The sequence below is a fragment of the Ooceraea biroi genome, chromosome 10, assembly GCF_003672135.1.
Source record: "Ooceraea biroi isolate clonal line C1 chromosome 10, Obir_v5.4, whole genome shotgun sequence".
Lineage (NCBI taxonomy): Eukaryota > Metazoa > Arthropoda > Insecta > Hymenoptera > Formicidae > Ooceraea > Ooceraea biroi.
Window position 1 is genome coordinate 13,721,306 of NC_039515.1, and position 23,507 is coordinate 13,744,812.

A 23,507-nucleotide genomic window follows, 5' to 3' on the forward strand; every position below is an offset into this window, starting at 1 on the left:
ACTTACGTAACCAAGCTTCACTACATGATCGTGGACAGTGGTTTTCGATATTTTCAGTATCTCTGCTAATTCACGTGTCGTGTAGCGCGGGTTATTCTCGATCAGTGTCTTGATTTGGTCATCATCAGTAGTAGAGGGTCTGCCCGAGCGTTCTTGGTCTTTAAGGTTAAAATCACCAGCTCTAAACTTAGCGAACCACTTACGTACGGTTCTTTCAGCTAAAGCGCCTTCTCCGTAAACAGAACATACCAAATTTGTTGCTTGTGAGGCATTTTTGCCTTTCCGGTAATAGAAAAGCATCAAGTGTCTAAAATGTTCTTTGTTTTCTTCCATCTTCAAAAGAGTACAAAACTGACACGAATCAATTTATCTGAAACAACTTTTTTCCTAAAGATGCGTTGAAATGTCACCTTTAAGCATATGTATATAAATCGTATGTTTTCAATACATTGATATATTCAGACATGTTCCAACGCCATCTATTAAAAATCGGCACGAACTTTCCGGACGACCCAATAATTAGGTGATAAGCTGTGACGAAAATCGACGAGATGATACGATTCTACTCTTTCTATTTTCAACAATGCAATTATTAAACTATCCCTGGAATGTTAACTGATTTTTGTCAATTCTAAAGCATAAATGCATGTTTACATAATGCTAATAAGAAAACTTGCAAAGTTATAGATCCGGGAAAGAAAAATCAAAATATTTCATGATCGAAATTCGAAAGTCAATCTTATCGCAGATCGTGATGAATCGATAGCTCGAATCGAGAGTAGAATCCTCGCGATTCGACAGCGCCGTAGACACCTGTCTCGTTTCCGTTAATGCTCACGCGATCCGACAGAGTGCGCGCCGCGATTCCGCCGTGCGGATTTAAAATAACCACGGCCGTAAACCGCCATCGGGCTCGTGCACCAGGTTGTGATACGCGTTGCGAGCCACGCAAAAGCATCGCGGGAAACGCCGTTCTCTACGTGGGCTGTAATGTTCGAGGAGTTCGTCGAGCGGTAAATCCGGGGGTAATCCGTCGTCGGTCGAGTGCTCTCGAGTGCAGCGGCAAAAATGACGCACGCGTAACGGTGCGTACGTACACGCCGGCGTTTCGATGCGATTCGCAAGTCGTGTAACGACTTTTCTTCGTAACAACCGACTTGGTTGTGACTCGTTATAGACACTGAAAAACCCCCGGCACTGCCGAGATGTGCGATCTGATAGACCTCAACAGCCCGGACGTGAAGGGGCTGCCGGACGCGGCGAAATTGGCATCGCCTCTGATACCGGTGCCGAAGACCACCGAGGCGACCGGCGGCGAGGCAAATCCGTCAGCCAGCGAGAAGCGCGAGAGCGTGGGCAGCAATCCGTTTGACAGAGTGTTGCACGAGACCACCGAGTACATCAGTAAGAAGGGCGATCCCTTCGAGGTAATGTTCCAGCGAGCCCTCAAGTTCAAAGGTAGGAAGAACGCAGACCCGAGGATGCAATTGGTGGACTTTACGGATGACTTCACCCCGAAGCGCAAAAAGAGATACCTAAAGATGAACAAAACATTGGACGCCTTGGATGAGTCTTTGTTGAGAGATAAGCTAGAACTGTCCTGTAGGAAGCTTGCGACAGAAGTCAAGGAGGACTTCTGCAGTCATAGTGCGAGAAACACTGACGTCGTTTGTAGCGATAATGTAACGGAGAATGCGCCTATTCTTAAGAACAATCTTAAGATATTCGTTACAACTCCCGACTCGCTCGAGTTGTCAATCTTAAATCAGTCTGCGATGAATGATACCTTGTTAGAACCGGCTTCCAAGACGAAGGAGGATAACGAGATATCACCTTTTCTGGAAAGCGATGCGTTGTTTAAAGAATTACATCTTCCTCCAAATGCCAATGTAAAGTCAATAGAGTCTCGATGTGCATTATCGCAAGGGGACATGAGGTCACCAATAAAATTACCATGTCTGAACAGGAGGTTACAGTCTGCATCATGTGACCAGAGAAGGGCCCTGCAAAGCGAGGGTAGCACCGTCTCATCCTTGAACAGAGGCTTTCTAGACAGCAAGCAAAGCGAACAGTCTGTATTTTCTAGTTTGTCAAACATCTCGTCTGTAAAGCCAAATTCCATCTCAGTATCATCGTTAATGTCAAATGATACTATGAACGATGCATTCTTAAACAGTAACTCACTGAAAAAAAATGTAGAGAAGACAAGTACGGCCGAAGATTCTCAAGAAGTAAAATTGAAGCAATATGAGTTATCAGACCTAGCAGAGAAATTCAATAAGTTAAAATGTACTATGAATGGGACAAATAGCATCTCGAGTGTAATGGATGACTCTAATTCTCTAAAAGAAGGCAATAACAAGCAAATCGCAAATGATAAACCGATAGATGTCGATGTATTCGTACTAGAAAATTCCAATAAAGAGCATAATAAGAGCTCAGTTTCTACTGATTCTTCGGATTCCGTATTCACTGTAAGATTTCTATTATTATGTCATGTTTTGTAATATGTATGTACCTGAAGTTATTTTATAAAGATTTAAATTCTTTATTTGAGAAAATTATGTCTTGTGCGTACAGAGATTATATATTGTTTAAATAAATAATATATGTATAATATATAATCTTAGTACACACAAAACATAATTCTGCATGATTTTATATTTCAAACTATTTCATGTTAAACAAGAAAAATTGCTTACAGGATACTAGCAAACTCGACAAGTCCATAATGAATGAGGCTAAAACTCTTGCAAGAACTTTCGAGGAATTAGCATTAAAATCAGATTCTGGATGTAAGCATTATAACTTGCAGTTAATTCGTGTAATTCCTTAACAAATATTTTTCATTACCTTTCTTTTTTTTCATCAGCTAGTGCAGATAGTGATGATTTAATTTCGAATAATACTCTGTGGATGTCAGATTTATTACCAGCGTTTGAGGATGAACCTGTAGTACATAATTTAATAGAATTACCTGTTTCTCCAGAAAAAAATTCAAAAGACGCTATAAAAGATGATAAACAACATATTTCTACAAGTATGAATAACGCGAAGGAGAATTCTTTGAAAGGAATAGTGTCGCAATTCACTGACTGTGTTCCTACCGTAAAACAGACTATTGTGACCTCGTTACTCTCGGATCTAAAGAAATTACTTAAAGCAGAAAATAATACGGAAGTTAACAAATTAGTTGATGATCTGGAGATTGCTCTGGGCGCTAAAAATAATACAGAATTATTAATAACATGTCTCAATATATCGAACGAATTGCAAAGTCCACGGAAATCGAGTAGCGCTGAGAGTTCCGAAAAGACGAGTGTAGATAAAGGCAAGGATGAGAGTGGAAAAATATCATCCGAAGGAGAAGTATGCAACGGTGAAAAATCGTTATCAGATATAACTCACAAATTGGAAAATACATCGCAAGCTGCCGTTGCTGCCAGCGATAACGATGTCTCGGCGCAAACTTCACCTTGCAAAGATAATAGCAGAAATCTCAACGATACGAATGCACCCAAAGTAGCAGTAAATACCAGTTACATCGAGCAGCAGAATAATCAGCTGGATGAAAAGCTAGCGGTAGAGCTGTTGATGAATCTTCGAAAATTGTTGCGTGGTCAGGCCGACGATGCTGCGACGATACAGATACTTAAAAATATAGGGAAAGCATTGAATATTGCGTCAAATATTTGTAAATTGGAGAACGAGCAGCGGATGAACTGCGATAGAAAGCGTAACATCCAGCAAACTACACCCGTAAAAGATGTAGGGTCCGATCGTGTTGCACATTTGGCAAATGCAACGCATAGACGAAGTTTCGATTCCAAATCTAAAGTGAGTAAATGTTTCTTTCATTTATCGCGTTATTTTTAACTATTTTATTTTTATTTTAATATTTTCATTATTGCTTATGCATCGATACATTCTCTGTAGAGGACGTTTGAGAAATCCGGTAGGAGAAGCGCACCTGTGATTGAGTCACCGACTAGCAACATGCCAGGCATTCGACATAAATATACGGGTATATCCGAAGTAGAAAATCGCAAGAAGCGTTCCTCGAGTGATTCCGAATTCATTAGCTTGGCAAATAAAAAAGTCGTGATTCCAGAAACGGCTAAGACAAAAGGTAAATTATATTTAATAAATGTGTTTTGCATGTATCGTTAAATGGCCATCTTAAATATAGAAAATTGAAATTGAATTGGTGCATAAATGTTTTAGTGGAGACTACAGAGTACGATGTCAAGAAGGAGAAACCCATTGCTATAGGCGACGTTAAAAATAGACTAAAGAAAAGATCGAGCGTAATTAATAAAAAAGGTCCCATGAAAGCGTTACATCCTGTAAACAATGTACAAAAAAGAGGTGTGCTTAGTTCGCTAAAAGGATTCAAATGAGTCGAAGCTTGATTTAGTTAATATTAATTAATTAATTAGTAATATTGTAATTGAAAAAAAATTAAGAATCGATTGAAAATTTCGAATTTATCAGCTCTTATATTATATTTCACAGCGTCACTCGGGAAACGAGCGGCACCGTCTTCCAGTACCGTCACGCCACCGAAATCTGACAAAGTCGCTGCTTTCGGCAGCAAAATAATCAGTAGCACTCCCAATTCCGTAGACAGTAACCACTGCATGCTTAGGAAGCCCGCGAGGTCCAACCCAGTGGCCTCGTCCACGCCGAACGGTCAGAACGGTAAGGCATCGAGTGCGCAGGTAACATCCGCTAATAAAAACCGCAACTTCTCTTGCGAGATTTCGCCGGTAACTACGTACGCAAATCCAACCGGGAACGATGAACGAAAGGACAGTCCTAAGAGGTGAGAGAGCGAACAACTTTCTCATGCACATCCTTGTTACGTATTCGCGTTCATATGACGGTAGTTGATCGTATTTCAGATCGTGTTCCAAGCTACCGACTCCGAAGAAAAGTGCGACACCAAAACGTCAGGAAACAGACGTACCTCGTACTTCCAGGTACTCGACACCACCAAGACACAATTCGTCGTTCAACGTAAACCATCAGCGTTCCTTACCGGAATCACCGCAACGTTTGAATAGAAGTCTGGCGACTTCCCAACGTTACTCCCCCGTTTATCGAAGAAAGAGCAACGAAAAGGTGGGGCAGAGCCCGCTGAAGGAAAATAATAGAGTTATTGCTAAAGTAAAGCCTCTCAAGCTGGTACGTAACGTTGAAGTGTTCGCCTGAACACGACGGGGAGCGCCGTTCTGCCGAGCTAATCCGATTTAATCGTTGCAGATCTCCAAACTGAAGCGGCACAGCAACGGTGATTTCGCCGAAAAAGAGAACAATTGCGCTTAGAGTGGAGCAAAGACGGGAATGATTGCGCTTGATATTGATCGTGTGTCAGAATTAGTTTTATATGTAGGATCATAAGGAACGCGGTTTTTTATATTTGTGATATATTTGTTTTATAATAAAATAAGCCCACGATACGTAGGAATATGTCATACGCAAATGTCACGTGTACATGTTAATCTCATTGCGCGTTACGAGGATTTGTCTAACAATAACGCTTTTAAAATTTTAAAAACTTGGACTTTCGAGTCCGTGCGAGAGTCGATTCGAATTGGAATCGCTCATGTAAATTGAGATATAATTCCGACTGATCAAGGATTGTCAGTTTTCAAATTGCCGCTCGGGGCATGCGATCGTATCGCTCATCGATAAATCTCACTCTAGAGAGAGATAGAAAGAATAATAGAGTAAGACGAATCGCAAAGTGCTCTTAAATTATTGTAATGTGAAAACGATAGTTAGTCATGTACAAAAAATAAATAATTGAGATCCGGTTTCCAGAATCTGTTGAACCCATGATTAAAACTGAACCGAGAGGGAGCTGCTCCATCAAAAACGGAAAGCACTAGTACGACGCCGTACGGAGCAAAACGGCAAGGTTGTGTCACAGTATAATGATATACAGTAGGGACAAAGAGCGTCGGCACCTTTGATCTTTTTCAGCCGATCCGCCATGTCTTCGGGCGGCAAGTAGCGTATCAATAATATTAGAAACCACCGCTATCAGCAAATATTTTTAATGTGTTTTCTTAAAAACAATTACATATTTTATAAATACATAAGTAATGCATACCTTTCTTTCTCTTTTGGAAAGCGCGAAAAAATGATATATTATCACTGTGAATCATTGTGAAAACAATTTTGCACCGCACACACTCGATGTATTCTCTTAGACATTGTTTTTAACAAAAGCACAAAACAAACAATACAATACAATATGCGAATTTTTCTGTTTGATTATGTTTCTCTATCTATTGGGTTGGCCAAAAAGTAATTGCGTTTTTTTTATATAAATAAAAGGCGAATTTTTCATGGGAAACAAAAACTTTATTAAACAATATATTGTCCATTTTGTTTGATTATCTTTTGCCATTTTTCAGGCAACTTCATGATTCTGTTTGATGGCATCATTTAATTTATCCAGTTGACGACAGTATACGTCTGAATTAATGGTTTGATTCCTCGCAAGCAGCTCAAAATACACAATACCTTTAAAGTCCCACCAGACTGACAGCATAATCTTTCTTTGGTGAATACCTGCTTTTCAAGTGCTTTCAGCAGGTTCATCACGCTTGCTCCACGATCTTTTTCGTTTGACGTTGTTGTAGACGATCCATTTTTCGTCGCCTGTTATCATGCGTTTCAAAAATCGATCATTTTCCTCACGTTTCAAAAGAGAATCGCAGATGTCAATACGCTTAGTGAGATGAATTTCTTTCAGCTCATGTGCTACCCAAATATCGAGCTTACTAATGTATCCAAGTCGTTTTAAATGGTTTTCAACACTCGATTTCGATATTTCAAGATTCTCAGCAATCTCTCGTGTCGTTAAACGCCGATTCGAATCGATCGGTGCCTTTATTTTGTCATCATCAATTTCGATTGGCCTTCCTGAGCGTGGTGCATCTTTCACATTAAAATCTGCAGATCGAAATTTAGTAAACGAATTTTGACACTGCCGCAGTTTTAAAGCATCTTCGCCATATACATGACATAACTTTTTATGAGCTTGCACAGCGTTTTTCCCTTTTCGGAAGTAACAAAACAAAATATGACGAAAATGTTCTTTTTGATTTTCCATTTTGAAATCGACGGCAAACAAACAATTGTTAACGAAATCGCGTGCTTTCTTTTTCTAAAACAAGCATGAACCGTGAGTTGTTAACCTACATAATGAATTTGCGGTTTAGAATGAAGTTAGTTACGTTTCAAGACATGTATGTCCATCTATTGGAAAAAAACGCAATTACTTTTTGGCCAACCCAATAAAAGGCGAATTTTTCATGGGAAACAAAAACTTTATTAAACAATATATTGTCCATTTTGTTTGATTATCTTTTGCCATTTTTCAGGCAACTTCATGGTTCCGCGCTCAAAAAAGTTCTTATCTTTTTCAGCAAAAAACAATTCCAGCAACGATTTCATATCCTCATCAGCAGTAAAGGTTTTACCATTCAAGGCGTTTTGCAAAGAACGAAACGAATGATAATCTGATGGTGCCAGGTCTGGCGAATATGGTGGATGTGGTAACATCATGGTAACACATCCCATCCAAGCTGCAACAATTTTTCACGAGTGACCAAACTTGTACGTGGTCTAGCGTTATCGTGGTGAAACACAACACCTTTGCGATTCACCAATTCTCGACGTTTCTGTTTGATGGCATCATTTAATTTATCCAGTTGACGACAGTATACGTCTGAATTAATGGTTTGATTCCTCGCAAGCGGCTCAAAATACACAATACCTTTAAAGTCCCACCAGACTGACAGCATAATCTTTCTTTGGTGAATACCTGCTTTTCAAGTGCTTTGAGCAGGTTCATCACGCTTGCTCCACGATCTTTTTCGTTTGTCGTTGTTGTAGACGATCCATTTTTCGTCGCCTGTTATCATGCGTTTCAAAAATCGATCATTTTCCTCACGTTTCAAAAGAGAATCGCAGATGTCAATACGCTTAGTGAGATGAATTTCTTTCAGCTCATGTGCTACCCAAATATCGAGCTTACTAATGTATCCAAGTCGTTTTAAATGGTTTTCAACACTCGATTTCGATATTTCAAGATTCTCAGCAATCTCTCGTGTCGTTAAACGCCGATTGGAATCGATCAGTGCCTTTATTTTGTCATCATCAATTTCGATTGGCCTTCCTGAGCGTGGTGCATCTTTCACATTAAAATCTGCAGATCGAAATTTAGTAAACGAATTTTGACACTGCCGCAGTTTTAAAGCATCTTCGCCATATACATGACATAACTTTTTATGAGCTTGCACAGCGTTTTTCCCTTTTCGGAAGTAACAAAACAAAATATGACGAAAATGTTCTTTTTGATTTTCCATTTTGAAATCGACGGCAAACAAACAATTGTTAACGAAATCGCGTGCTTTCTTTTTCTAAAACAAGCTTGAACCGTGAGTTGTTAACCTACATAATGAATTTGCGGTTTAGAATGAAGTTAGTTACGTTTCAAGACATGCATGTCCATCTATTGGACAAAAACGCAATTACTTTTTGGCCAACCCAATATATGTGATCACAGTTACGAAGGTAATGTGCGTTCTTTACTTCGAACGGGATTGGAAGCCGCCCAAGAACATGGCCGCTTGGGATGCGCAAGCCAATCTGCGCGGCCGATTCGAAAACGGGTGCTTGTCCCTACTGTATATCCTGATACCGTGGTTGCGTTATAAAATTATCGTACCCCATATATATTTCTGCTGCAGAAACTCGCAATAACGCGGTTTTCCAGAAGCTTCCCCAAGTACATTCGAGTCAAAGTGTATCTCGAGCATCGAAGGAAATTGGCAAAGTAAGTGAGAACAAAGCTCGAGTGAAATTCGACGTTTTTTATTTTCGCAGCGTCTTTTACTTTTGCAACGACTCCCATGCGAGCCATCGGAAAACGGTCGCGGTTCGACGTTGGACCAGAGCTCTACGTTGAACGACGAGAGTGCGCGACGCTTGAACACGTGACTAACCACGGCGCCCGCACGATTGGCTAAACTGATGCACGGGCCTTGAAGAGCGCGACAAGTGGCGTTAGGCACCAGTGTGGATCGCGCACGGCACTGCGCCAGTACGTTCGCACGGAAACTGCGCGTCGCGTGCCATCTTGGCGGTTCGTCCATCTCGCATTCAGCCGCACCCGGCATTGCACCTCTTTGTTTTTATCGAAATTCGCCGTACAGCTGGCGACACGCGCGCGTCGCACCGCGCGCAAACGATTCCGCAGCGCTCGACGAAGGAGACGACAGCGCGTACGCAGCGTTATGCCGTATCTTCTCGAGGTACGTACCCGAATCATTTCGACGAAACGTGCGCCGTTTCCCCGGTGGGCGCACCATGCGTCGGGTTGTTTGGCGCGCCCGACTCCCCGTGTGCGTCTGCCCCGCGACTTGCCAGCGACGGTGTTATTTATCGTCGCGTGTCCCCGCACCGCTTTAACCTTGTGCAATATATACCAACGGACGACGCGTCCGCGCGCAAGCAACGCTACCGCGGCGAAACTGCGGAGCGGAGTCACGCGCGGGGTTCATCAGCGGACACGAGTACCGCGAGGAACACCTTGCGTTACCCTCCCTCCCCTTCCTTGAGTCAGTCCGGGATTTATCGCGACGCGAGTAGGAGCGGACGATAACGCGCTGCGGCGGGCGTGTTGGAGCGCGCTGGATCGCCGTGCGTGCCGCGCCGACGACGCGAGGTCCGTCACGGTTCTCCGCCGATCTCGCGCATCCCGGCTCGCGCGTCGAACGCGACGAACGGGCGAGCGAGCGCGGGGGGCAGCGAAGAGAGCGGATCCGCGGCCGCGCGCCACGCGCGCGGAGGCGCGTAACGCTACGCGCGATCGACGTCGGTCGCTCGTTATCGATATATTCCGTCGCGCGCGCGTCGCTCGGTCGCGGCGGCAATGTCGGGCGACGTCGATCCGGTGACGAGCGCGCCGGGAGCAGCCAGGAGTCGCGGCCGGCGACGTGCACCGCGTGGTACGCGTGTACCGACGCACACACGGGCGCGCGCGCACACGGGCGCAGGGATCGCCGAGCGCGCTGCCGCTGCCGCGCGCACTCGCGCTCGGCATTCGCACAGTCGCCGCGGCCGTGCGAGGTTCGCGCGGGGTTAGGGTGGCCATTTTACCGCGCGCGCGCGCGTCTTCCGGACGTTCCCCAGAGTTCCTTCCGCGCCGCGCGCAGTGCCTCCGACTTCCATTCCTAATCGCGGATCGTCGCGTCACGTGATTATCCGCGAGCGACACGGAGCGCGCGTTTGTACGCGTTTCGGCACGCAGGTGCGTCCCCGGTACCCCGGTTGGCGCGCGCCGACGACGTCCCGGCGGTGTCGCGACCGTGCGTCGCACGTCCGGGTGGCCGTGGCCATTGTTTACGAGCGCGAGAATCGGCCGGACCGGGCGCTCGCGGTTGGTCGGTCCAGGTGCGGCGTCCGGCGCGCCGGGAATTCCGCCCGAGTTTCGGCTGGGTTCGAGGTTTCCCCGAGTCGTCGGGGCGCGAGCGCGCGAGCGAGCGCGCGCGGAGGGTGTGAAACGCGCATCGCGCTCCGCGGTTCGACGTTCGATCCGCGGCGCGCCGGCGAGAGATTATCGCGCGCGCGCGTCCTTCCGCGGCGCGCTCGCGCTCGCTCCCTCCCCGGCCCCGCTCCCCGCGCCCGGGGGAGCGTGTGCGGCGATGTTGCGATAAGAGCGCGCGACTTCGATTCAAAAACTTTTCTCGGAAGCGTGGCGTGCGTGGGAGCGATCGACGCGACAGACGCGACGTCCTCGTCGCCCACCGCGCAACGCTGGTCCGGGAGGCAGCGGCGCCCCGGCGAGACGTTTGGCGCGTTCCTCGCGCGGACGCCATAATTCGCGCGCGATCGCGAATCGCCATTCGGTCGTCGCGCGCGCAGTGGTGCGTGTGTCACGCGAGGACGCGCGGCGACGGTAGCGCGTACCGGAGAGCGAGCTCGATAGGCCGACGGCAGGAGAGAGAGAGAGAAAACGCGTGCGGATTCGCGACTCGCGCGACGAGCGACGTAGAATTTAAATCCGGTGTCGGCGGTACCGTCGCGGTGCGGCGGCAGCGGCGACGAGGCACGGCGGAACGCGAGCGCGCGCGTTCACGGGGAACGGGAGGTGGTGCGGGTCGTGTCCGGCGCGTGGATCGCTCGAAAAAGCTAAGTTCCAATTCGCTCTCGGCTTTCAAAGGGGCAGAAGGCTCTCGGTCGTCCCCGGCAGCGGGCCGTTAAGAAGGAGAAGGCCGGCCGGAGCGCGAGGGGCGGAGAGAGACCGCGAAGCGTCGCGCCCCAGATATCGGTACGGATGACGAAGATGCAGCAGCACCCGGTGGCAGCGGCGCGGATAGCGCACGAGGAGCACATACTGGAGGCGATCGATCAGCTGCGTCGCCGCAAAGCGCGCCCCGACGCCGATCGCATCTGCAATTATCTGCTGCGCAAGTTCTCGGTGGATGCGCGCGACACGATCGCCGATCTCCACAGGCTGATCGAGGTCGAGAAGGTGATCCAGGTCGACTACAAGGGCAACACCAGCTACCGCAACGCGAAGAAGTGGTCGCGCCTGCAGCTCTTCAAGAACCGGCCGGAGGGCTTCCTCAAGGAGAAACTGAACTCGGGCATGGTGTCGAGCGCGGTCGCCGAGCTCGTCGTCGAGGAGCCCGATTACCTCGACCAGGGCGTACCGGCCGGGCGTCTGATCGAGCAGCTGCTCGACGGCGTCTCGAGTCCGACGTCGCGCCGCGTGGTCGAGGAGTTCCTCGGTCGGGAGGTCGCGAGCGGCAACCTCGCGCGCCTGTCCAATGGCAATTACTCGCTAGTGGCGACGTCGGACATGGCGACGGATGCGACGCCGCGACGCGGCAGCGGCGGCGGCGACTCGCAGCCCGCGTCCACCGCCGTCGCGCCTCGCGCCGCGGAGAACGGCGATGCGGCGCAACGTCGCGTCGGCAGGGACGCCGCGAGCGACGGCACCAATGGTGTAACGACCGCAGCGACGACGACGACGACGACGGCGTCTGCGACCGCGGCGGCGGCGGAACTCTACGAGTTCAACGAGACGGACAACCTCACCGACACCACGTCCGGGTCGAACACGCCGCGATCGCGGCAGGCCAGCAACAGTCCGAAATTGGATCGACAGCTGCGACAGGAACAGCGGCAAGATTGCATCAAGAAGGAGGAATGCTACGAGATCATCGTCGGCAGGAAGGACGCAGTCGAGGATCGCAGAAGCGAGTCGCCGCGATCCGTCGAGATGGCCTGCAACGGCGGCGACGTCGCCGAACAGCAGGAGACAGCGATGCCGCCGACGGCGACGGTGCCGAACGTGGGGAACGAGGTGAAGGAGGAGGCCAAGAGCAACGACGCGCGGACGATGCCTAACCTCAAAAGATCCGCGAAAGCCGAGCGCAAGCAGCGTCTCTTCGCGAGGACGGACGATCGGATGGACATCGAGTTCAAGTTCGAGGACTATCAGCAGGCTGGCAAGGAGGAACCGGAGAAGCGCGAGGAGGCCGGCCGTCGGTCGAGCGAGGATCGCGAGGACGAGGACGCCGGCAGGAGTTCGTCAACGAACACGTCCCCGACTCCGTCCAACGTAAACGCTGGTGGAATTCGCAGTGCCAGGAGAAAGGTAACCGACACCTTCCACTGGGTCTCGTAGCTCATGATCGAACGAGCGGATAAAATTTGGGCGAATCGCTTTATACGTACGCTTCTGCTTTTATTAGAGAGCCAGAAAGGTGTTTGATCCGTCAGACAACAACCTGGTGAAGCGCAAACGCGGCAGGCAGCCAAGTAGTCATAACAAAAACTCCCTGATACAAGATTCCCAGGACACTGCCAAGACAACTGTCAAGGATGGCCCGTACAGACAGTGCAGCCTTTGCGCGAAGGAGAAGCAAGAGGCTCTGGTGGCCTGCAGGGACTGCACTGTACGAGGTAATCTTCCATCTTTTTTCCCCGTTAAGGGGGGAGCCCGCTTTAGAACGCTGAAAATAAGGTATATTTTACGAATTGTTTTTGGAGAAACTATACAGCGGATCATTATAAAACTTTGATGCATTTATTAGTACATGTTTAAGGATAAAAAAAATTATTTTTTTATTTGAATATATCGCCTGTAGAGGTCGTCCTGGAGGCATCTTAGTGCAGCCGGCATTGCAAATTGGTGAGCATTCTCCTGCCTCCAAATTTCGTCTAAACTGAAAAATTGAAATATCTTCTCGTTATTTATGAATTCCCATCGTCGATGAACCAAAGAGAGAAGAAAAAAGTTGAAAAGTGCCAAAATGGTGAGCTTAGAACACAAAAGTACGATTTTTAGGCAAAGTTGTTGAACTTTTTCATGCAAAAGTAATTGTTTAACTTAATGTTTTTATGAATATTAAAGGTTCATCGACGATGGGAATTCATAAATAACGAGAAAATATTTCAATTTTTCAGTTTGGATGAAATTTGGAGGCAGGAGAATGCTCGCCAATTTACAATGCCGGCTGCACTAAGATGCCTCCAGGACGACCTCTACAGGCGATATATTCAAATAAAAAAATAATTTTTTTTATCTTTAAACATGTACTAATAAATGCATCAAAGTTTTATAATGATCCGCTGTATAGTTTCTCCAAAAAAAATTCGTAAAATTATACCTTATTTTCAACGTTCTAAAGCAGGTTCCCCCTTAATTGGCCTTCGATTTCGCGAGATTGTAAGCGTTACGTTTACTTGCAGCACATCCGAGCTGCATTTACAGTCCAGAAGAGATACTTCAGAAGGCCAACAGCAACTGGCAGTGCGAACGCTGTAAAACTTGCACCATATGCTGCGAGACCTCTGACGCCGTAAGTTTCTATCGTGTGTTTTCTCCCACAACGCAATTTCTTAACCGTTAATTGGCCCTCGTCTGATGCCTTCTGTTCCTTTTGTTGGACTAGGGTCCCCTAGTAACCTGTTTTGGCTGCGATGAGGCCTATCACTATTTTTGCCACGCGTCGCGTGTCACGATATCAAAGTCAAATTCTAAATGGTACTGTAACGAATGCACGCAGAAGCAACAATGCAAAACTAACGACAACGGCAACCAAAACGGCAATTCGATGAATGGAGTGAGCAGGTCGAACAGCCCGACCAATGCGCCCATCTTACCGCCAGTCTTGAGTCCGCAGGTGTCTCCCGCTAGAGCTTCCTCCGAGCAAATGGAGGAGGAAGGCCTCAGAGGTCAGCCCATCGATCCGAATATTCCTGACGCGAGGAACTGGACTTCGGAACAGGTGTATCAGTATTTCGCTAGGCTATTTCCCAAAGAAGCTGAAGTCTTCAGGCAACAGGTGAGCGCTCGTTGAAAATTTATCGAATCGGACGAAAGACGTGTAATTGGCTCTGCTCGATTGTCACCACGTGTCTCGCTTGCTCGTGTTCCAGGAGATCGACGGCCATGCGCTCATCATGATGAGTCGGATGGACGTGCTACGCGGGCTCGGTTTGCTCCTGGGTCCTGCTTTAAAAATCTACCGACACGTCCTGAAGCTTCAAATGCGCAGGGACGATCCCGAGCTCTATTGGCAATAATAATACGAACGCGATTGTCTTGCAAAATCGAGCCGCATGGCGTTACACGCGACACGTGTAGTCTATAAGGTTTTAATTTGCATCGCACAAATTAAAGCCTTATAACTCGAGGTAACGATGTAACTGCTGCGATTTATAGATATGGTCCACATTATACACACGATACAATGATGTCGCGAGCTGCGTCGCTAGAGACCTCTTGTTAAAAAAAGGAAAACGGGTGGACGTACCCGCGAGAAGCATCGGGGGCGCATGACGAGCGGGCTTGGTTTATTGTCGAGTTCCGCTGCGAGAATTTACCGGATCTGGATTCTCAATATACAGGGTGTTTCCTAAGTAAGTAGACAAACTTAAGGAGGATATTCCTTGGCTTATTTTAAGAAGAAAAGGTCATATAAACATATGTCCTAAACTGCTTTGTTTTCCAAAAAAAAGTACATCACCGTTTTCGTTCACTTTTCGTTTATTATAGAACAGTTTGTGTTATTGCAAATGAAACAAACGAAAAACAATAGTAACCAAAAAGAAAAATTATAACGAAAAAGAAAATAGTAACTAAAAAGAAAAATAATAACGTCACAGTAACTGCTGAAAATGTCCACCTGCAGCCATGATACACGCCTCGACTCTCCTTTCCATTGATTGACGTACACGCTCAAAAATACCTGGAGTGTTACGTATTCTTTCACATCCATCTATTATGCGATTTCTGAGATCTGTTGAAATTTGTTGACTCGTACTGCAAAAGCACGCTATCCGAAAAGTGAACGAAAACAGTGATGCACTTTTTTTGGAAAACAAAGCAGTTTAGGACATATGTTTATATGACCTTTTCTTCTTAAAATAAGCCAAGGAATATCCTCCTTAAGTTTGTCTACTTACTTAGGAAACACCCTGTATAGGTATTTGATTCTGAGTATGTTTGGCAATAATGTAGACGATATCTTGCATGGAATCGATCTTCATGACGTTGCGTATGTGATCTGTACAAATCGAGCCTTCTTACGTAGATTAAAATCGCGACCGTTTCTAGACGCGATTCGCGTTGTAAATACGATACATGTGTCATCGAGGGTCTCTCCCGTGCGACGATGCGTCGCAAGCTAAACTCGCCCATCGATTCGTAGATGTGTATGTGCACGCGCGATCACGTATAACTTGAACATGTACATACATTCCGCCCTTTTCATGCGCGGTGTTTTATAAAAAAGGAACAAATATTTTCTATTTGAATTGTTACTTGTTAATGTTAAACTTAGGTGTATAACAGGGATTCTAGGCTGAGTCCTACGCTGTCTGTTTGAAACGAAAGTGAACAACCAAACGAGTGAAATTAAAGGACGAGAGATCGATGGAGCTGGCGTTACACAACTTTGTCTCACATAACAAACCCGTATTTTATTTTCAGATTTTGCATACAGGGATAAACACATTTATTTCTAGAACGTAGTTAATAAGATACCCTATTTAAGGAACATGATACTTTGGTTTTACATGTACTTTTCTATCATGTAATAAATATTTTGACATTTTACAAATACGTTATAATAATATCTTCCAGAGATTGACATCTAATCGTAGACACTTCTCGAGATACACTCGGACACGTAGTGCTATAATTGTTTACTTTCAACAAATTGCATCGGAGGGGAAAAACACGCAGAGTCTTACCTTCTACGTTCGACATATCGATAACAATAAGATTTAATTCAAGAATATATAAAACTCTTGCAAACAGGAACTTGAACGTTTACTTTTGTACGCCATACGCATACATTTATACGCCTAGATCACATGTAAATTTTCGCAAAATTTAGGTTCGAAACCTGCGCGTCGCGACACTACGAAGCCTAAATTGCTGCTGTAAAGATATCCTATAAAGAGATAATAAAACCTTGCTTATATTGCTATTCATTCCGTGTAAGAGTAAATTTATATATCGCGCGTTTTTGCTGTATAATAATAAAAACAACATAAAACTAGAACGCACAATGAAATAAAATAGTAACAAATATATGGCAATAATATGCCTACATATCCTACATAATGCACATATAATATTATAACGTTTCATCGTGTAACGATGTATCTCTTTGGATGAAATCGCGAATCTCGCTCATCATTAAAATTGCGGGGGTGCATTACACATATACCTGACAATTTATGTTGCCTCACATACGCTATAAACAAGTTCTAACATATGATATGACGTCTTATAAAAATTCTGAAAAGATCCGCGCGAAATGCGTGTATATATAAAATATATATATATATATGTATATTCAATATTATATTTGTGTATATATATATATATATCGTAATCCGCAGAGAGACAGCTACCAAAATTCTCGCATAAGTACCGAGTATAAGATCGATCACTGATGCTACATGAAACTGACGAGCAGCAAAACAACGTCGACGAGATACATCAAGGAATCTACACGAACAACGCAATTCTAACAATAAGCCTATTCAGCAGAAACATCGAGACCGAAAAATCTTCATGCCGAAGAATTCTGCGTCTCTTCCCCCAGGAGGCGAAGACTGACGCAAATATATTTATATGATACAAAATATTTATATATTTTACAATACTCTCTTGTAGAGATTTTTGAAAAACTTCACTAATACGTACGACGCGTACAAACCTTTCAGCTACCTTCGTGATTTTGTGTGTTGTACTATCATCATTTCAACCCTTGGGTCAGTGGTTCGACGCAAAACAATCGGAGCGATCAAACGAAACGATATTTTGATTATGCACCTATATTGTCATCGGAGAAGTCATTTTACGTCCATTTCCGTTGCGAGTCAAACCTTGTTCGTTGTACGGTAATTACGTCGGTTTAAATAATGTATTAGGGGTGTGATTAAGTTTTGAGGGTTTTTTTTGCTCCAAAACGCATGTATTTGAATATGATAATGAATGAATACCTTAATCAAAATATTTTCCTTCCTTTTCTATAACTTTTTCCCATCTTTCTGGCAACAGATGGATTCCACCACGATAAAATGACTCTTCTTTTCAGTTGATCCATTCGTCGACGAATTTTCGCACTTCTTCGAAATTATGAAAGTGTGTATCCTCTAAAGCGTCTTGCATCGACCGGAACAAATAACAATCGCATGGAGCAATGTCCGGAGAATACGCGGGGTGCGGTAAGACTTCCCATTCAAGCTCTAATAGTGTTTGTTTCACTGATAACGCAACGTCAGGTCGAGCGTTGTCACGAAGAAGAATCACTTTCCGTCGTTTACTCGCAATTGCTGGTCGTTTTTGGTCCAATGCTTGCTTCAACTTGCACAATTGGTGTCGATAACGATCAGCCGTGACAGTCTCATGCGGATTTAACAGCTCATAGTACACTATCCCACCAAATACGGAGCATTACTTTTCAACCGTGAATATTGCGTCTCGGAGTGGATGTGATGGTTCGCCTGGATCCACCCATGATTTTCTGCGTTTCGGATTATCAAAATAGATCCACTTTTCATCCCCAGTAACAATCCGAGACAAAGGACTCTTCTTTTTTGCCTGGCGATCAACGAAATGCAAATGTTCAACCGGTTCGCAATGGCACTTTCCGAGAATTGATGTCGAACCCATTTCCCTTCTTTCTGAATTTTTCCCATTTCATGTAATGTTTGGTACCTGTTGTACGATCAACATTTAATGCTCTGGCAAGAGATGGATTCCACCACGATAAAATGACTCTTCTTTTGAGTCGATCCATTCGTCGACGAATTTTCGCACTTCTTCCAAATTATGAAAGTGTGTATCCTCTAAAGCGTCTTGCATCGACCGGACAAATAATAATCGCATGGAGAATACGCGGGGTGCGGTAAGACTTCCCATTCAAGCTCTAATAGTGTTTGTTTCACTGATAACGCAACGTCAGGTCGAGCGTTGTCACGAAGAAGAATCACTTTCCGTCGTTTACTCGCAATTGCTGGTCGTTTTTGGTCCAATGCTTGCTTCAACTTGCACAATTGGTGTCGATAACGATCAGCCGTGACAGTCTCATGCGGATTTAACAGCTCATAGTACACTATCCCACCAAATACGGAGCATTACTTTTCAACCGTGAATATTGCGTCTCGGAGTGGATGTGATGGTTCGCCTGGATCCACCCATGATTTTCTGCGTTTCGGATTATCAAAATAGATCCACTTTTCATCCCCAGTAACAATCCGAGACAAAGGACTCTTCTTTTTTGCCTGGCGATCAACGAAATGCAAATGTTCAACCGGTTCGCAATCGCACTTTCCGATAATTGATGTCGAACCCATTTCCCTTCTTTCTGAATTTTTCCCATTTCATGTAAATGTTTGGTACCTGTTGTACGATCAACATTTAATGCTCTGGCAAGAGATGGATTCCACCACGATAAAATGACTCTTCTTTTGAGTCGATCTATTCGTCGACAAATTTTCGCACTTCTTCCAAATTATGAAAGTGTGTATCCTCTAAAGCGTGTTGCATCGACCGGACAAATAATAATCGCATGGGAGAATACGCGCGGTGCGGTAAGACTTCCATTCAAGCTCTAATAGTGTTTGTTTCACTGATAACGCAACGTCAGGTCGAGCGTTGTCACGAAGAAGAATCACTTTCCGTCGTTTACTCGCAATTGCTGGTCGTTTTTGGTCCAATGCTTGCTTCAACTTGCACAATTGGTGTCGATAACGATCAGCCGTGACAGTCTCATGCGGATTTAACAGCTCATAGTACACTATCCCACCAAATACGGAGCATTACTTTTCAACCGTGAATATTGCGTCTCGGAGTGGATGTGATGGTTCGCCTGGATCCACCCATGATTTTCTGCGTTTCGGATTATCAAAATAGATCCACTTTTCATCCCCAGTAACAATCCGAGACAAAGGACTCTTCTTTTTTGCCTGGCGATCAACGAAATGCAAATGTTCAACCGGTTCGCAATCGCACTTTCCGATAATTGATGTCGAACCCATTTCCCTTCTTTCTGAATTTTTCCCATTTCATGTAAATGTTTGGTACCTGTTGTACGATCAACATTTAATGCTCTGGCAAGAGATGGATTCCACCACGATAAAATGACTCTTCTTTTGAGTCGATCTATTCGTCGACAAATTTTCGCACTTCTTCCAAATTATGAAAGTGTGTATCCTCTAAAGCGTCTTGCATCGACCGGAACAAATAACAATCGCATGGAGCAATGTCCGGAGAATACGCGGGGTGCGGTAAGACTTTCCATTCAAGCTCTAATAGTGTTTGTTTCACTGATAACGCAACGTCAGGTCGAGCGTTGTCACGAAGAAGAATCACTTTCCGTCGTTTACTCGCAATTGCTGGTCGTTTTTGGTCCAATGCTTGCTTCAACTTGCACAATTGGTGTCGATAACGATCAGCCGTGACAGTCTCATGCGGATTTAACAGCTCATAGTACACTATCCCACCAAATACGGAGCATTACTTTTCAACCGTGAATATTGCGTCTCGGAGTGGATGTTGATGGTTCGCCTGTATCCATCCATGATTTTCTGCGTTTCGGATTATCAAAATAGATCCACTTTTCATCCCCAGTAACAATCCGAGGCAAAGGACTCTTCTTTTTTGCCTGGCGATCAACGAAATGCAAATGTTCAACCGGTTCGCAATGGCACTTTCCGAGAATTGATGTCGAACCCATTTCCCTTCTTTCTGCATTTTTCCTATTTCATGTAAATGTTTGGTAACTGTTGTACGATCAACATTTAATGCTCTGGCAAGTTCTGAAGTGGATCGTGTTGGATTTTCGTGCAATAATGCTTGCAAATCTGCATTTTCAAGCTTTCTTGGTTGTCCCGAGCGTTCTTTGTCCTTCACATCAGTATCACCACTTTTAAAGCGTCTAAACCAGTATTCACACGTCTTAATTGATGGGGCAGAATCACCAGAAGTTTCCACAAGAATTCTATAACCGTCAGCCGCAGTTTTCTTTTGATTAAAAAACAAAAGCAACGCATGTCGAAAATGCTGTTTCGGAAGTTGCATTTTTACGATGATACAAACACGACTGTTATTGCATCTATTGCTATGCTACTAAATGTCATGGATAATGTCAACACTGTAAGCAACAACGGTTATCGGAAACAGCTATTGGAACAAACTGACACTACAGCCATTTGTTGCAAAACCCTCAAAACTAAATCACACTCCTAATACAATACGTGTACAAATTGTGCGATGGCATTGCAGAAAAGACGAAAAGGTATGGTAATTTTTTATATGAAAAGTTAACTCGAAAACCTCACTTCGAAAATTAATAGATCAGTCTGTGTAATATAATTATCAACGTAAATTCCTCGAAAAGCTCAATGTTCTCAAAACATCTCGGTTTTAGAGACTTTATCTTGCTGAATAAGCTTCTCTCTCTCTCTCTGCCGTCACCTCGTACTTCATTTCATACTTGTTTTATTACATATCAGTAAAACGTGCACGTTGGCTGCGTTATTATCGGCTACTTTAAATACGTGTAAAACAAAAGAATACTTTGATACTTCCATATGGCATTACTATGAAACGCTATTTAAGTCTTCGACTGTGTGATCACTCATAAACTTAAAATATTTACTGTAATTGATACCTGTTGCGCTACGCTAAGGCTTCTGAAACGAGGTATAATCGCGTTAAACCTTCATCGAAATATCGTGACTCAAGTGACATCGAAAGTTGATTAAAGCTCACAATGACCAGACGATTGATCGTACTTGGGTGGCGGCTCCTGATAAAGCGGCGCTTCGTCCGGTACGTACAACGCGACTTCGGGTGTACTAGACACCTCGGTTAACTTATCCTTGCGAGTCGTCGGGTCTCCCGTCGACAGGCAAAGCCACAGCGTTATGCACATTACTATGAACATCATTACGCACATTGCTTTGACGGATGCAAGGAGCCAATAGTGCACTCCAACGTCCCAATACGGCATCCTTATCTGCTTCAATGCGCAATGAAGCCAGTCTGATCCAGTGGTAGACGCCGCCTGTTCGGTCTCGCCAGAGTAATCGGAAGACAGAGCGTAATCCACAGTCTGCAGTTTCAGCCATTACGTATGAAATATATCAGAAAGGAATATTAAAAGTGGTTATTAATGTTTGTTATTAGCTCGAGGTATTGAGAAGGATGTTATGCCTACCCCTGCATCCATAGGTACAGTTTTAATGTAGGTCTGCGGCAATTTAAAGCCATCGGAATCCCACCATCCAGGTAGTAGCTCCTTGCGCAATCCAGGATCAGTCAATATGTCATTCTCCGGAATGTCGGGCATTAACAAGATATTGGACTCCATGCCTTCATCCATGCACATGGAGATGGAGAACAATGTCAGCAAGTCTGAAACCCGCTGCTTAGCCATGAAACCACAGCCGATGTAACAAATGTAGCGATCCAGCAATTCTGTGTAAGCCTCGGTGCATGCTGTGACAAACAGGCCGAAAGAAAATTTTATTGAAAGGTACCTATTTCAACGCGCAATAAACAAGACATCTTTCATAAGGCACGCATACACAATTACCAAAATTGATAAAAATAAAGCCAGGAGAATACTTCATGAAATTATTCAAACAGATTTACGCATACATGCGTCGCAAGCATCCCTGGTGCCATTCAAGTTGTTCGACTCCCATCCATAACGCAGATCTACTAAATTGAAGAACCTGCAGCCTCGCTGGCAGCAGGATTTCTTGAATAAGTCCTGGAACAAAGTGATTCGTTGTCACGATCAGCTATAAGACAACTAAAGAATTACAACGTAGAACTCGGTGCGAAGCTGATACGTACGACTCCGTACAAAGTGGTGGGTGCCTTTTCGCATAAGTTGACGCAGGGATCCTCGCGGTTCAGCACGTTGTAAGACGTATCCCCGCGGGTCAGTTCCGCGATCAGCAACACCAGCAAGGCGGCAATCTTCACGTCGCTCCTCATCTTCGAAGCGAGTGCGACGCTTCGAGGTTTCTTCCGATTCCCGTCCCAGGCAGCGAATATCTCACTCGCGCAGAAAAAAAACACAGTACCGGCTTTGCTCGTCAGTTCACCGTTCGTCGCTCACAGTATTGACATTTGCAGTTCACAATAAACTCTCGCTGGAGCTTCCGCGAGGCTTGCTCAGTCTCGTTGAAAACCTTTGTCCTCGTCACTGCATCGCATTGATGCTGCGACACGCTGAGCGCGTTATCTAAGTGATTCTTCAGATTCGGAGTCGATCTAGATAAGGTCGAGCTTGATAGGCGAACAAATCGGAACAAATAATCGAGCGAATATGCAAGGTGCAAAAGAACGAGACGTCGAGTGCCTGTATAGATGCGCAGTAGCGAACCAGCAATTGTCTGTAGATGTGAGGAGCGATATACAGGGTGTTTCCTAAGTAAGTAGACAAACTTAAGGAGGATATTCCTTGGCTTATTTTAAGAAGAAAAGGTCATATAAACATATGTCCTAAACTGCTTTGTTTTCCAAAAAAAAGTATCCGTCATTGTAAATACGTCTTGCTTGACGAGCGTTTCCATTAGCAAGACCGTATACGAAATGCATATCTGCCATTTCGGCGTTTGTGTAATTTACCATAATTAATAAAATTACTAAACTTAATAGGAACTAATAAAGTTTGCGTCAAAGATAACGTGATAGCAGTGACGCCGGATAGCGTGCTTTTGCAGTACGAGTCAACAGCGGTGGGGATGGAGTAAGGATGGTCTCGCGGCGGCCGCGCGGCGCAGTCTGAAGCGAGTGTTCACTTGCGGCGCCGCGAGACCATCCCCACTCCATCCCCATCGCTGTTGACTCGTACTGCAAAAGCACGCTATCCGAAAAGTGAACGAAAACAGTGATGTACTTTTTTTGGAAAACAAAGCAGTTTAGGACATATATT

The 23,507-nt window shown here is 45.0% G+C and overlaps 3 protein-coding genes and 1 long non-coding RNA gene across 6 annotated transcripts; 2 read left to right on the forward strand and 2 right to left on the reverse strand.

Moving 5' to 3' along the window:
- The first annotated feature begins 854 nt into the window (after positions 1-854).
- Positions 855-5,825, forward strand: LOC105286669. The gene is made up of 8 exons (XM_011351770.3): positions 855-2,474; positions 2,705-2,795; positions 2,873-3,837; positions 3,937-4,129; positions 4,225-4,368; positions 4,516-4,825; positions 4,905-5,187; positions 5,266-5,825. Exons 1-8 carry the CDS (start codon positions 1,206-1,208, stop codon positions 5,326-5,328), a joined length of 3,318 nt encoding a protein of 1,105 aa, XP_011350072.2. The 5' UTR covers positions 855-1,205; the 3' UTR covers positions 5,329-5,825.
- On the reverse strand, positions 5,351-6,295 carry LOC113562757. Its single transcript, XR_003407155.1, has 2 exons — positions 6,119-6,295; positions 5,351-6,045 (listed from the first exon to the last, which is right to left on the reverse strand). It is a non-coding gene; the product is annotated as an uncharacterized LOC113562757 (long non-coding RNA).
- A 2,245-nt stretch (positions 6,296-8,540) lies between these two features.
- LOC105286668 (polycomb protein Scm) lies at positions 8,541-14,822 on the forward strand. Of its 3 annotated transcripts, none has more exons than XM_026973157.1 (6): positions 8,541-9,332; positions 11,243-12,685; positions 12,783-12,993; positions 13,783-13,892; positions 14,100-14,378; positions 14,473-14,822. In XM_026973157.1, exons 1-6 carry the CDS (start codon positions 9,315-9,317, stop codon positions 14,617-14,619), a joined length of 2,208 nt encoding a protein of 735 aa, XP_026828958.1. In that variant the 5' UTR covers positions 8,541-9,314; the 3' UTR covers positions 14,620-14,822. The 3 variants fall into 3 exon arrangements, with proteins under 3 accessions (XP_026828958.1, XP_026828957.1, XP_026828959.1); XM_026973156.1 differs by having other exon boundaries at positions 8,549-9,332; positions 13,986-14,378; XM_026973158.1 differs by lacking the exon at positions 8,541-9,332 and having other exon boundaries at positions 10,673-12,685; positions 13,986-14,378.
- A 6,039-nt stretch (positions 14,823-20,861) lies between these two features.
- LOC105286667 lies at positions 20,862-22,968 on the reverse strand. The gene is made up of 4 exons (XM_011351765.3): positions 22,421-22,968; positions 22,220-22,334; positions 21,777-22,057; positions 20,862-21,671 (listed from the first exon to the last, which is right to left on the reverse strand). Exons 1-4 carry the CDS (start codon positions 22,562-22,564, stop codon positions 21,318-21,320), a joined length of 894 nt encoding a protein of 297 aa, XP_011350067.1. The 5' UTR covers positions 22,565-22,968; the 3' UTR covers positions 20,862-21,317.
- Between the last annotated feature and the right edge of the window lie 539 nt (positions 22,969-23,507).